General features: G+C 38.5%; 2 protein-coding genes across 2 annotated transcripts in view; one reads left to right on the top strand and one right to left on the bottom strand.

The window, feature by feature from the left end:
* Positions 1-15,536, bottom strand: part of LOC145980452 (uronyl 2-sulfotransferase homolog pip-like) — a 28,711-nt gene extending 13,175 nt beyond the window's left edge. The window contains exons 1-4 of the mRNA XM_083113550.1: positions 15,460-15,536; positions 3,763-3,930; positions 1,833-2,093; positions 373-533 (exon numbers count right to left, since the gene is read on the bottom strand). Of these exons, the coding sequence (XP_082969676.1) occupies positions 373-533; positions 1,833-2,093; positions 3,763-3,930; positions 15,460-15,536 (667 nt within the window). The remainder of the gene's footprint in view (positions 1-372; positions 534-1,832; positions 2,094-3,762; positions 3,931-15,459) is intronic.
* Vps8 (vacuolar protein sorting 8) overlaps positions 1-16,072 on the top strand; it is a 401,212-nt gene that overhangs the window by 178,101 nt on the left and 207,039 nt on the right. The window lies entirely within an intron of this gene.

The raw sequence follows: 16,072 nt of genomic DNA, 5'->3' as shown, positions 1-16,072 counted from the left end.
TGGTACTGATAGTGATTTTCGATGTGATCTGTCGCTATTTTAGTGTGCATACAAACAGTTTTCACTAACAAAAAGCGGGGAAAGAACTCCGAAATTGCAGGTTTTAACTTACATGGACCGTACTAGGTTGCGTGTGCTTTCCTAACGCTGGAACTAACTACTTTTATATTACGCAAAACATTGAAATCTGTCGATTTCAAAAAAATCGACGTAATTCTCGATGGGGTACAGTTGGTAAACGGCCCCCACCTATAGACGGTACTGGGTTTAGGCTGATATTTTCTTCGTTTTTAACTTAATAGTAGAGGTTCGTATTGTTTGCATAGACTGTATTTAACTGACAACCGTGCGAAACAAAGCAAGAAAACTTACTTGTGGAGTAAAATTCCTTATGCAGAAATCTGAAGTACCGAGGGACGTAATTTTCAAATACAAACATACTTTTCTCCAGGTCTTCGAGAATACCAACGACAGCGTAATACATTTCTACGTTGTATTTGGCACGTTGTAATGCTTCTTTGTTATTGATTAGCCTGGAAAGACGAATGTAGAATTTACCATAAGTGACAAAACTTCATACATTTTTACTTAGAAACATATTCAAGCATATTTCAGTCAAGTTTGCTCGTATAACACAAGCAACTTATACAAATGGTAAAATGTATATGTAACCAAAAGAATGTATTACTAAACATTTGAATAGTGGTGTCAGAACACACTTCATCACAGCCTAGTCAATAAAGGTTTCATGTGGAGAATAATTTCGTTAAAGTTGAATTTTGGCCAGTTGTTAGAATACCACTAGCAGTGCAAAATTCCAAAAGTCCCCTGCTAATCAACGAATCTGAAAAGTGTCACTCTTTATTGACCACCCGTGTCAACTTACAATATCTCAGTAACCAGCTCTGGACTGATATCGTATCTATAGTACACAATACTAGCTGGACACAAGATAATTTAATTCGATCTAAATATCAAATGCATGTTGCAAGTACAATTTAAACACCACAAGAAATATTTCTATCGTCCAATCTCCTGTCTTTTTATTTCATCGTTAAAGTTTTTGTGAACCAGGAAATTTTCATAATTCAGTATCCTTTTGGTATCTGGGCATGTATTTTCAAATGTGGGAAGTAACTCTGTTGTTATGGGTGTTTGTCGATCTCTTCAGGCGAGCGAGCAACACAGTTGACACCATTCGTATTACCATCCATCACTGAACTTAATTCTAAGGATTAAGCATCTACTATTTGCGTTAAATGTATTTGTTTTTCAGCGCGGTTAGAGAGAGAATAGAAGCTTTGCCTATGTACAGTCACGTACACTTATGGGTTGTAACAATGCCACTCACTTTCCATGGGGACGTAACAGCCCATAAAGTGTCCATGACTGCAAGAACATTATACATTATTCCTGGAAGAAATGAGAGCATGAATATGTAAAACAGTGCTCTCACTGATCAGGGAAACTTTCGAGAAATGAACTTAAAGGTGAAAGAGACACGAAATATTGTAAACATGTTGAAAACCTGGGATAAACCGAGAAATTGAATGTGTTTTGTTATTTTGCAGGAGGAGAGGTAAAAGAAAAATATTTACGGTCTTCATTACTGGAGTTACAAAAATGTTCTTAGTTTTGTACTTATTTTTGTTAGTTTATTTTCAGTACTTTTGAATAAACCTGATTCATTTGAATGGCATGCAAAGTTGAAAACGTAACACATATTTACCAGTACGTTAAATCCTTATAAAGACGTTGGACAAGAATTATTGGAAAAACAGGAAAAGTCAGTGGTAATCCTGCGTAAGTACGAAATGTGTGTGAATACTTACATGCAGATTTCATCCGACCCGCAAAAGTATGTGACAATGGTTTCCTTACGAGAGCCTGTGACATAGCTACATTCACGATCCCCACTGAGGACACAGATTGTGAAATTCTTGCTGTACCAGGTCTCAGGGTCTTCCCCCAGGCTTTCCATGAGTCTTTCTCGAGCTTTAACGCCCATCTTGCGATGGTAATGGAAGTGAGATATCGCCCGGTCAACAGGTTCCCGTATCAAATTAATGTAAGTAGGCTGTCGATAGCCGTGCCTAGGAATGAAAATAAGTAGATAAATGTTAGATTGCACTGCAAGGAAATAATATTATTTTGACACTTCATCCTCTAGCGCCGGATCATTTCTGTCGTGACGCCGGCCTAGTAAAAAATCAAGCGAGAATGTAGGCTCGACCAGGTCTCTGGCATACCGTGCCTGAGGAGCTAAGACGGCCAGGTCCTGCTTTCGCCTGATTTTTCACTTCAACAACTTATATCTTTCGGTATCATTGACAAGAGACAATTCCATACAGACAAAACAGCAGAAGCGAAAAATCGGACGAGACCAGATTTGTTTCGATAGCTCTGTGGAAATTTAGCCTAGTCAATGAAGTACAAAAAACATCGAATGTCGGGACTAACTCCGTAAAAGCTGAATTTTGGTCAGTTGTTAGAACACTACTAGTAGTGCAAAATCCCATAAGTCCCTGTACCTCCTCGTGGTGCCCCCCCCCCCCCTCCATAAATTTCACAGACTCCGTTATTGACCTATATCTCGTTAACCAATGGTCGTTGGCAGGTGATCCTTTTTTTTTTTTTTTTTTTTTTTTTTTAGTCTTAATCCTCATTAGATGGGCTACAAAAAAGATTTTGTTTAAGTTTTCGATAATGTCGGTGGTTTTGCCACAATTTAGAAAATAATCTTTAAAAAGTTTTTTTCTAGTACTTTTTGAAGTTTTTGCCTTGTAACTTTTGAACAAATTAAATGACAAGAAATTGTTTCCAGTAGCCCATTGTATAATCTTTAAAACAATATGTTTTAATATATTTTCATCAAAGATACAACATAAAAAGTGTCTCCAAATGGAGGATAGTATCTAAATGGCGTGTCCTTATCACAGATCGGCGGTTCAGTTCGGAATCATTGACTTTTTGATAAAAGCAAGAGACTTGGTAGAATTAATTGTTATACCACTTAAGATATGTTCAGTCGTGTAGCCAATCGCTACCTGCGTTCTGACGGCCGTCATCTTGAAAAGAGTCCGCCATCTTGAAAAGAGTTCGCCATGTTGAATATTTTTAGTTTGGCACCTATCAACTTCCGTTTGTTTTTCAGACATCTTTAAGATATTGTAAACTTTCATAGTATGACAATAAATCTACTTTTGAACGGTAAAAATAGTAGTTTTGTTGTAAAATCGCTATTGATACGCGTAATATTTTACGTGAATAACTGCGAGCCAGTGAGCCAAGTAATAAAGTTTACTTAGTGTCCTTTCACCTATGCACACGGTGAACTTATTATTTCAATTTCGCATAACACAGTTTGTCTACTGACAATAAATAGTTGACGCTAAACATTCTAATTGAAATTTCTTCATGAACATGAAAAAATACAAATTCATGAAATTTAGAAATTCATGAAGACCTTTACGCATATATCAAAGTTATTTTGCTTTTATTTTTACCTAGCAGGATATTGTTAAAAGGATTCATGTTTTTTTTTATGGCGAAAAAGAAAGTAATACCACAGCAAAACCATGTGATGATTGAAATATTTGCGAACGTTGTCGAAATAACCAGTCTATTGCATGGTGATCAACTCAATACGAAACTTTTAACGTGCTAGTTATGGAAGAATTTTGTTTATAAATTGTAAATGTGCACGTATTTCATAGTTTACAGTCTGGTAGTAACACATATTATTATTGGCTATAAATTTACCTTGTAAAGTTTATGTAGTATATGTGCCGATCATAGGTTACGCCTGTAGGATTCGTCTTTGATAAGTAAGACAAATCCTTCACAAACTGCAATTGCTCTTTATCCGATAGTTGACGCTTGTTAATAATTCCTGAATGGTGATATGTGAAATTGTTGATGGTTCCTAACCTGAAAAATGTAACTTATTATTTATTTCAAATTAATTAAGCATTTTGCCAAATGTTAAATTTATCATTTTTATATTGTATTTAGAATTGATTTATGTAAAAACCTGTGTTAAAGTAACAAGTAAATTGCGAATTTTTCTTGTATCCACACAAATTTGTCCACAAATCACGAATTCTCCGTCCTGTCCTTTCATTAAATATATATATATATATATATATATATATATATATATATATATATATATATTAATAAATAAAATTGAACTCAAGGAAAAAGCACCTTCAAATTTGAAGGAAGATGAACCAATCTGAACACTTCCGTGTTCTTTCGCTGCGAAATTTATAAAGGAACGAAAACATAGTCGAAGTTTATTGCTATTATTAAAGTACCATGAAAGAATTGTCTACCATTTCTCTTCTTTTAGGATAAAGGCACACTCCACTGCAAGAAACACATTTCCTATACTTAACTATGTCATAATTGTGAGTCTTTGGTTTCTCCATCCTCTTTTTCCCTAATTCATTTCGTCAAAACTGAGAGATTTTAGGAGAAAAGCGCGAGCGCAGAGTGGCTGCTAACAAGATGGACGAAATGTCCATATACCCCTGCAACACTTGCACCATCAACATGGAGTAAATAACGTGACATACCGTGAATGGATGTAAAGAAATTAGTTTATCAGTTTTCAGTTTTTGTTGAAAAATTGTGAAGAAGCAACTGGTATGCTTCTTGGCACCGGATTAAATCCTCAGCTGATTCTCAGGTAAAGGACGATAGAGGGTGTGGTGCCTCATTGTTTGATGAGGATGCGCCTCGGTTGCGTGTCACCTTAACTGTAGAATCATGATTGATTGTCCAACTGCAGCCACGAGTCCAAATGTTTACCTACTACTAGCAAGGGCCACTAAAATCCATATTAATGACAGAGGTGTACAGACTTTTCGCCCACTGTTTTTGTAAAGCCCAAACGACCGACGCAACAGAAACTAGTTTGAGAAAAAATACACGTAATCTAGTACAGGCTCAACCACTGACGCGGAAGCGCACGGACATTTTTCGGCTGGAGAAGATCCGAGACTTCCGGAGGCGAAAAAGTTTGCGTCGTTCTATTCCAGGACGAAAAATTCATGATTTTTGGGACAGAGAAGTATTTTATGAACAACTCCCTTGCTTCAAGAGATCTGGAAACAGATGATGCTCCCATGGATCAGCCATTTCTGTTCCAGTCTCATGCATCCACCACCTTTCTTTTCACCTTGTCTTCATTTACTAACACTCCAGGTATTAAAACGAATTCATCATCAACGTTATTCGTACTATCAGGTTTTTTTTTCCTTTTTCTGCTACACTGGACACCTAGCATATCACATTTATCAATCATTGACTAGAGGATCGTTGTCAAACAGATTGCCGATTCACGAAGCGAAATTTCTTTTTTCGAAACGTCATGCTCATTTGTGGATAACATTCACTAATCCCTCACCGAATACCCCCACCAAGCAAATTATTTTGTTGTTCGTAGCAGCGACCATCAGACCTAAGATAAATCAAATGTAGTTCTTACCTTTGAATTAACTGATACAACGTAGTACTTCCACATTTAGTAACTCGATTGTATATAATAAGTTGTGGATTTAGAGTGCGATTTTTTGCCGTAGGGACCAAATCATGTGGTTTGCTCGTGATCTTTTGTGTCCGTGCCTTAACTGCAGCTAAAATGAATGAAATGATTAATTGCATTAAAACACACACATTAATATTTGAGACAAAACATATAGAAAGGAAAACGTTTCCATTATTTTAGCGTAAGTATAGAATTAAGTATAAACATATTAGACTTGAGTCTATCCCAAATTGAGTTTCTTGAAATAGTCTAGGCTGTAAATTAAATAGAAACATTATACGAATTGACTTTTTGAATTTAAAAGGTATTTAGGAATTTTAAGGAAATCAGTGGATCTGCCGTGGCGTGCAATTATACAGGGTGTCCACAAATTATCTTGACAACTTCAAATCTAAATAACTAAATAATGGAACGAGATATCTCAGTTCTGTTTCCTTCATTTAAAAGAGAAACTCTCAAAGCTTTTTTTTATTACCTCAATGCATCTCTGTGTGTGTCCTCCTTGTTGCCCGTAGTATGACAATCAGTTTTTGTCACATACTTTTTTTTATTATTCTATATCCTAGGTTTTCATTATTTTATATTTTTTTGTAACCTTCGTATCCTCTTGAAGCTTCGGTAGAAAAACACCACGTTTCTGAACCTTTTGTGTTTCTCTGCCTTTGTCGACTTTTCCCCCTTTCGGTCGTAGGACCTCGGAACTAACAATGTGCTGTGATAAATCTTTCACTATTTTTGAACGACTTTTGTGCATTTGGCGACAGGAAAGTCCACGTGGGAGGCCAATTACTGGAGGAACATGTTACGTACCGGATGAGGGTAGAACTATTCTTTTCACCCCATTCTAACGCAGCACGTGTGCTTGAAGAAGCTGGACCAAGCAAAAAAGGAACGCTTGACCACCAACGTCGTAACTTCAGATTTCCGCGCCTAAAAGTCAGTCTATTGAATTCGAAATTTCAAGTTGTCTTTAAATAGTGGCAGATCGAACAAACAGCCTACAGTCTACCGCCAGTTTTTGAACCGACAACACCTCTGCGACAGTCGGAGTAAAGATTCGGGACTTTGTCTTTTTTCTACCGCGCCGTGTATTTTATCCTGCGTGAGTGAGTGACAGTGACTAGTTGTACGAATAGGCAGTGTTAATTAGTGACCTGTGCACTGGATTCGCGTTATTCGTTTTGTGACGAGGAACATTAATACAACTATGGCGGGCTAAAATCAAGATAAGGAGGGCTATGGGTCTTCCTAGCCTGCATGATGCCGACAACGCAGCAGATCATCGCTCACCGTCGCGACGTCACACCACTAAAACGCCGCCACAAGCGCCACAAAAGCCACAAACGCCACATCGCCACAAATGACGCTGCACAGCCCGATTAGAAGCCATGAATTGATACCGCCTTAAGCCGCCAGTCGAGACGCCGACGCCCGACGAGAATTCTACGGAGAGAGAAAGAGAGAGAGAGAGAGAAATTAGAAGGTTGAGATAATAAAGCGACACCTACTGCGTCTTGAGACAACGCCGACGTCCCACGTGAAATTAGCAGCGAGAATCCACGAGTACCCCCGGTAAAGAAACTTCGCCCGTTTTCGCCGTCCCCCCAGAAAGAGAGACAGACACGATGCGAAGCAATTAATCGCTCCATTACGAGGCCGACAAGATGGTCGCCGTGATGTCGAAGCGTAGAAGGAAGGTGTGTCCAAGAAGATTGCGAAGTGCCGCTACAAAGAAGTAATGTGGTGAAGTGTTAGTGTCGCAAAGAGGACCGCGGGTTGACGTCACGCCGCCGTTTAGAGGACTACGGTAAACGTCGCTGGAACGTCTAGAACGCCGAGATGGTATAGTATACTACTGTTAATTTTCTATATGTGTGAGTGATCATCTACCCAAGACTCCAAAGATCGGCCGTCGGACGAAAAGATACCTGTATTTAAAGTTAAAAGTCGCAAAGGTATTGATTAAATTATTTCTTGCCAACATCATCTAAATTTCACGACAATTGCTAATTCGGAAGATATATTCACAGCATACTGTTGTTTTTCCACGCTCTGCGCCGAGCTGTTGAGTAATATTTTTGTTTATGTCACCTTATATGCTTTACTCGGTAAAATATTTGATTAAAAAACTGCATAAATCGTGTCTCTCTTGCAGATATCACCTCTCGAGTTTGCTAAGTGAGGAAGTGAATTAACTTCGTGCTATTTTTAATATATTCATACATAAGTGTCTTCACTTTTCATTCTGTAAACATGTGTGCCTTGCAGTTGATATCTAAGCCTAATGTTATTGAAGTTCCAAGGCGCATTAGTGATAATTCTACAACAATTATTTAAATGTCTAAATAAATTGCAAGAATAAAAGTTTACGTGTCATGCCCGTTGGCAGAATGTATTGAGCACGCGCAGATGAAAGTTTAGTATCTTTAATTCTAAGCAAATTAATGTCTTCGGGCGCAGTTTAATATTCATAAGAAAAACTAAATATTGCATGGTGTCTAAAAAGGGGCCAATGTATTTATATTAATGTAATTTGTCCCCTGAAGTTTGAATGAGTGCGTGAATGCTGAGTGATAGCGAGGGGTTGTGTAATAGGTATATTTTTGTGTGTTATATAATATACATTTTTGTTATCTATGATTTGACTATGATTTGTGTTCATACAAATAGTATACTAATCCTCATAACTGTTGGTATTTATATTTTAGTTCAACGTTAAGTCAGCAAAGCATTTCTGCTGGCTAACATCAATTATTATTATTATCTACGTTATTATTATTGATTATTATTATTATTATTATTATTCAACGTCACTTTATGCACGAATCGGCTATTCGTCGGGGGTAAAAACCGATCCGGTCACACGTACCCTGGAATCAAACCGTTTAGCGGGGCCCGGCACCTAGGAAGGGGACTTCGGTCTCCGGACTAAGTGTCCAAACATAGGTCAGGTACCTATGTCCTGTGAGAGTAGGACATCAAGGCGATACTCGATTTCCTGCCATTTCCCCTCTAGTACCTCCTCAGTAAGTGTTGCGATGGCTGCAGTAGTCCTATGTCGTAGGACTTGAATATTGGGAACTGGCGTTCGGTACACAATATCCTTCACATAACCCCATAAAAAGAAATCCAAAAGGGTTATGTCGAGTGATCTTGGTGGCCAAATAACTGGGCCATTCCTCCCAATCCATCGACCAGGAAAATGTTCTCGAACCTCGTGAGGCTTTTCAGAGCCCCAAATTCGACAGTTATGCCTATTCAATCATATATGAGAAAAGGAAACACACTGTGCCTTCTCCTGTGGAGTAGTCATTTTGTGGTAATGTGACCTCACATCTTCCCCACTTACTCAATGTACGTGAAGAAACAGTAAACAAAACTTTGAGAGTTTCTCTTTTACATGAAGGTAACAGAACTGAGATACATCGTTCCATTATTTAGTTATTTAGATTTGAAGTTGTAAAAGATAATTTGTGGACACCCTGTATTTTTTGTGTCGAAACTATTTCGTGCGCACACGTGCAACATACACGCATAAATTAATCAAGCAATGATGAAAAGATTCTCTGGGGCTATCGACCAGGTGAGTTGTGAAAGGATTCCAAGCTTTCGAGAGCTAACGTCACTCTCATCTTCAAGCTTGGAATCCTTTCCACAACTCACCTGGTCAGCCCGAGAGAATATTTTCGTCATTAATCGCCAGGAAAGCTTCAAGACTTACTTTTAACCAAGCAATGTTAACTCTCTGTATTGGTGATCGAATTGAACCTCAAGCACGGTTTGAAATTAATGTGTTACAGGATTCTCACTGATCTGGAAAAGTCAGGGAAATCAACCTATGAGTGAGGAAGTCGTGAATAAATCAGGGAATTGTAAAAATATATCTAACGTCCTGAAAAACAAAAATATATTCCCTTGAATAGAAAGTAGTGTATAACACTTAAAACTTCGTTATTCTCAAGTTAAATATCACAGTACTGTCTGCAAAGTTATTTTAAAATGCCCGGAAAACCTGAAAAAGTCAGGGAATTAGAATCGGTAAAATGTGTGTAACCATGTATTACTAATAGTATGACAGAAATGTTATATTATAACATTAGTTATATTACATTAGTCTCGTGGTAATAATGTCGTACACAATCCACACATACTGTCTAGGTTCAGCGATATTTATTAGAACACTTTCGCTTTGTGAGAAACTGACACTTTCGTGCTGTATATTTAATTTGGCTTTGATTTTAGAACTTTTTCTCGGTCTTGTCCGAGCATGTTTCTCATGCGAACCACGTTATCGGGAGTACGCATAATTGAAAACCGCCCAGATCTTGGATTGCGCCATTCAAACGCAGGAGTTCGTGGTCTCCGTAGGCCTGAAACAAATGCTTCAAGGTTTTGGTGGTGGTCTTTCCCATTTTAACACAATGGGCCCGTTCCAAAAGTCGCACGAGTTTAACGCGTTAAACGAGTTATGGTAACTGGCTGTCCCATAAGTGCTTCCGAGCGTTTCGTGAGTTTCATTATGCTGTTTCAAAAGTCGCATTCCGTGCAAGAACGAGATTCACCAAACGCACGAGCCAGGAGGCTGGTTTGTTAGGTGAGAATCGTCTGCTCCTTGCGGACAAAGCGCGTGCTGATGGATTCAAACTGCACTAGTTCGGAAAATGCACAAGATGACTGTGCCGTGACCGTTCTTAGAATGTGATTAAAATGAGTAACAGTGTTCTCAGTAGAGTTCATTTTTGCCATAAGGGCATTCCTTCCGCTGACGCCATGCGGAAACTTTCTCTAAACAAAACTCTGCGCCTGCGCTTTCGCCTAGAGTGTCCCATAAGTCTGTAAAGTAACTGGTTTCACCAGATTCACGAGCCCAGTTATTTTCGTTGAATGCGTTCGTTTCGTTAAGACTTTCGGAACGCACCCAATCTGTGCGACTATGTTTAACAATCAAGTCTGCTGATGCAGACGACAATGTTCTTGTCCACTTTCTGGCAGCTAGTGACCTGCAGAACGTGTTTCGTTTCCCCCTTCTTGACACTTGACAGGAAGGTAACAGGGAAGAAGTTCCTCGTTGTCGAGAGTCTTTGTCTCACCTAGGTCACTTTTCTGGAAGGGCTGGACCCTTCAATGTGTCGTGTATGTAATTTTATTTTCAGTTTGGGCGTATTCTTCTGTCTTTTAGTCTCGTCCTACCCTTTTTAATGTGCTGCGTATATCCTGTTCAGGCCCCTTTACAACCTCGCACTTTTGACCTCACTCCTTTGTAAAATTTAAGATAATGATTTTAGATGACAAGGCTTTTCTTCGTATAGTGATAAGAATGGCAATATCTGCCGACGCCCAAAAATTATATAAGTTATATTTCATTAATTCATTCATTCAATAATCCGGGTTTGTCAGGCAGTGTGTTACAAAATGCCTTCCTGCCAGCTGGCATGTCTCTTCTCTGAATAAAGCAAAATGAAAGAACTTCGGCATTAACAAATTTAGAGAACTTTTGTAACAAATTTAGTAATAATAAGACTGACATTTTTAAGTTATTGATACGTGACTTTCTCCAGAGTTATAAACACTCCTGTTCACATAAAGTGGCACACTTTACAGGGACGTATGTGCCACTTGATCTGAACAGAAGTGTGCAATACATAGAAATCTCAATACGCGTATGACAACTGGAAATGACTACTTAGCCGACCCTGTGGCCGAGACCGTGGTTGACTTTGCATCTCTCCGCCCAAGTTCCCGGTTCGAGTCCCGGCTTGCCTGGGTGTTCTTTGTGAGTGTCCCTTCATCAATTTCATCTAATCATCATGCATCCTCATCTTCGTGATTAGTCAAAAACCGGAAGAAAGGCGACGTTTAATAACTAAAGTACATACCTGATGACGACCTACCACGAAGTTCTTTATGTCGCTTAAAATTGGAAGTCACGGATGAAGACGGGATATGAACCAATATATGAGCAATATACAGAGTTATGACTATCAATAGCGCTGTGCCTATTTTCCAATATTTTCGTACTCGCAGCTTCATTCTTGAATGTGCAGCAGGTACTGTGTTTTCTCATAAAGTTATAATTTATTACCGTGATATCCTATATCCCAGTTAACAGCAGGAGCCATATCTCTTCAACAGGCAGTTCCTTATGCAGTGCGGAAACATGGGGTGTACAGATACCTCTATGCACATTATTTGATAATATACTTTATGTCGTAGGTGAAACTTCAACTTTCCTTTTTCCAGATAGTAATTCCAGTAATTAATTCCATGTCGTTGCTATGCTCTGACCTAAAAAATACAATAACCACGATCAAGTGACAGTTTCTTAACTATAGCAGGTACATACAACTCACAATGAATCGATATTAAAACTCGTCCTTTTTTAAATTTTGAGCTAAGGGTTTTACATAAGGGGATCTTCCCCGCCTACACTGAAGGATGCCAAATGACCATGCGTGCCGGCACACCCAAAAATTTTAGATCAATCAATCAATCGTACGGAACTCTAGTTATTGGATCGTTGAATTGAATTCTGTACTATAACAGGGTGGCTACTCACCGGGAATTCTGACTGAATTACTGGCTCTAGGAATTGTGCGTGAATTCTGCTTGAATCTTTCTCCGTAGACGTGAAAATTTGCAACTTTTATTAATCCAAATCCCATTGAATTTATACGTACATATTTATAATTGCCCTGAGGCAAGTTTTCAAAGTTTACCTCTTATTTTTATCGATGAAAGCTGCGTGGAAAATAAACATAATTCTCTCAGTCCGTTTTCTTGGTTAGTGTCTTTTGCAGAAAAATCTATCTGACAGACGGAAGATTATTACAAGATAAGATATTTTGAAAATGATTAGGTAAATTATATACTGCTGGACAAAAAAAACCAGACACCTTAATATTTGACATCTGAATTGCAATTACTTATGAATTACGCTCTCAGTTAAGTATTGAACAATTGAACATTTATTATTGAACATTTTCCACAGTTTTCCGTTTATTATTTATCTATTTATTTATTTATTTACTCGTATTTACTTATTTGGAACACTTAGTAGGCTCAAAATTAATTTCATGCAATTTTGTTTTAATTTATTGATTTTCAATTCCTGTTGATGTTATTTTGTTTAATGTCTAGAGAGGCATGAATTTTGGTTCATAGTAACCATAGTAACATATATTATTGACATTGTCATTGCTGGTATTTTTCTTGCAAGTGTATTGTAAGTTTGCTGCTAGCTTGAAAATGAGACGTGAAGAGGTAGTAAAAGCAGTAGCTCTTCGCGATGATGGTCGTAGTGTACACTATATTGCTAGGGTGCTAAATATAGCACGAAGTACTATCCATGAAGGTCTCAGACGGTATGACGCAACCGGTTCCTATGGTAGAAGACCGGGTTCTGGTCAGAAACGATGCACAACAGCACGGGAAGATCGTTTAATGCGTATCATAGTCTTAAGAGACCGTCGTACGACTTCAAATATTGTGGCACAGCATTTGAGAAATGTTCATAGAACTGTGGTTTCTTCACGAACAGTTCGTAGAAGACTGAATGAAAGTGGTTTATCATCTCGGAGGCCGGCTGCAGGTCCCAGGTTGTTAGCACGTCACCGGAAGCGAAGACTGGAATTTTCTACAAAACACTTACGTTGGAATGTGGAGCAGTGGGAAAAGGCTTTATTCTCTGATGGGTCAGAATTCAACCTACGTTCATCAGACGGGCTTGAACATGTGTATAGAAGACCTAATGAGCGTTATGCACAATGTTGTTTCGTTGAAATAACACCGTTTGGAGGTTGTGGTGTCATGGTCTGGGGAGGTATCTCTTTACAAGGACGTACAGAGTTGGTTCTTGTAGATAATGAGGCAATGGCAGCTTGCAGGTATATTACAGAATGTGTGGCAGATCATGTAGTACCATATGCACCATTCATAGGCCCGGACTTTGTTTTTATGCATGACAATGTGCGTCCTCACGTTGCGAATATTGTCACGGAGTACTTGGACGAAGTTGCGATTACGCGATTAGAATGGCCACCACAAAGTCCGGACCTAAATCCGATAGAGCACGTCTGGGATCAACTGAAACGACATATCAGAAACCGCGCAATAGTTCCAGAAACAATTGAAGAGCTAAGACGTGCTATTCAAGAAGAATGGGAGCAATTGGACCAAGAAGTGATTGCCAACCTTATTCGAAGTATGCCACGGCGGTTACAAGCTGTAATTGATGGCAGGGGAGGTAACACCCGCTATTAGACCCCACCAGTATCAGTTAACAATATTAAAAAAAAAACATTGCTAAGATTTTTTTTGGTAGTTTTCTGTAACTTTCGTTTATGTTCTAATTTAACTTATTAACAATAAATTTTAATTTGCTTTCTGTTGAATATATTCAGGTTTTCTTATTTCCAATAATTTCTGCAACATTTACTTAGCCTTCGAATCGAATTTATGCGTTATCACAAAAAATGCAAGTGTCCGGTTTTTTTTGTCCAGCAGTATAGAATATAAATGTAGAACCGTAATATTTTTTGCTTGTGTTTGTAGATGTATTTTGAGTCTGAGTATGTGAAATCTCAAATGTAAACTCGCGCACCTTAAATTAAATATTTTAATATACGAGTATGTACGGTTTAATTGAATTAGAATATTTGGATACATTGGAATCACACAGACCCTTCATATTGTTAATATATTTGTGTATGTATGTATGTGTGGATGGGTGGTGAGAGGCGATAATAGGTAAGGTTGAAATAGAGAAAACATGTGCTTGTAGCCTTGATTTTGGAAAGTTCGCCTTGAAAGCCGGGAATTATACTTGAATTTTGTCATCATTCTAGAGTGTTCTGTATAAGCTGTTATTTACAGTTATTATTATTCTATTCTTTTTATCTTTTTCTCGTATACAAATGGATGTATGTGTGTGTGTGTGTGTGTGTGTGTGTGTGTGTGTGTGTGTGTGTGTGTGTGTGTGTGTGTGTGTGTGTATGTATGTATGTATGCGTGTTTGTTCCGGCATAACTCGAACGCCTGCAGCAATTTCAACTAAACTAAAGTGTGGAATCCATAGTTTTCGGGGTCGCTTAGATGAATACTGACATTCTCAATGCCATTCAACTAAAAGAAACCCCTGGCACCCCTAGGGGTGGGAAGGACCGATATTAGTGTGGAATCCATAGTTTTCGGGGCCGCTGAGATGAATAGTGACACTCCAAATGCCGTTCAACTCCCCAAGTTCATTTTACGCTATAGTTAGAATTAATTATATTCCTGTCTAATAGAAGATTGGGATAAATAAATACCGGGGCAACGCCGGGGAATCAGCTAGTTTCTTAAATATTTGTTGTCGCTTATGTTGCACTATTACACACCCGTATATACATATATACATATACGAGATATGAAAGCATTATAGAATATACACAGTGGTTTTTTTCTGGCGGTACGCAACGGTTCGCAGTACCGGCACATTTTTATAGGTGAGAATTCAACTACTCCCTCTGTTCCATAATTATAGTCCGGTATGCCAAAATAGTGACTTTTTATTTATGTTCTTTTGGTTACTTGATCGGCCAATTTGTACTGATCCTTGAGTAATAACGTTGTATGACTCATTCCCGTGTTAATTTTCTTCTTCTGTATACACCAATGTCACAGTTTGCCTATCAGACAATTATTATGGGACAACAAACAAAATTGTACCGGACAATAATTATTGCATGGAATGACAATCATTTATGAACATACCACAGTATTTTGAGTAATTCCTATGATGTACACAATAAGAGATCTTTCAAACCGAAGCGACACTTATCACTTGAAAACGAACCTTATATATAAGTGGAATCTTTCGTTTTGAAGCGACACAGCAATATGCACGTGTCATTTGAGGTCGTTCGTACTGGGTCTTTTTCTCAGTAGCGTACATCGTGTCGCCTCGATCTGTTGGCAGAGCATTGGCACAGACTGCATGGCCCATTGTCGCTTGTCCCGGCTACTTCGGTGTGAAACTCGCGTGTCGCTCCGGTCTGAAAGCTTGCTTACAAACCAACTTCAAGAGTACCGGAGCCTCTGTTCCCAGAAAGGCACTGTGTGTGTGTGTGTGTGTATAGGGTGATTCCAAAGTACGGTCCCTACAGGACAACTCCGTTGTTAGTACACATAGTGAAAAATTGATAGAGGGAAAAGGTGTTCGAAAGATGTGGGTTTCGCAGAATTGAAAGCTGAAATACTCTCCACGTATTCTAGTGGTCTGGGTAGGGGGAGGCTGCACGTGTTACCTGTTCACATTTTTTTTTTTTTTACTTTGCCTGTAATTGTTCCGAAACAAGCACGCGGCAAGACGGCATTTTCAGTATCATTGAAGCTTGTGCCAGTGTACAGCCTCAACGGTACATTCTACATTGAAAATTCAACATTTTAGATTGGAATCCAGATATTTCGAACAACTTTTCCGTCTTTCCGTTTTTAGCTATATGTACTAATAACGGAGTTGTCGTATGGGACCGAACTTTT

The sequence above is a fragment of the Lepisma saccharinum genome, chromosome 27 (assembly GCF_977018435.1).
Source record: "Lepisma saccharinum chromosome 27, izLepSacc3.1, whole genome shotgun sequence".
In the NCBI taxonomy this organism is placed as follows: Eukaryota; Metazoa; Arthropoda; class Insecta; order Zygentoma; family Lepismatidae; genus Lepisma; species Lepisma saccharinum.
Note: the sequence above shows the minus strand (reverse complement) of the source record. Positions and strands in the feature narration are given on the sequence as shown.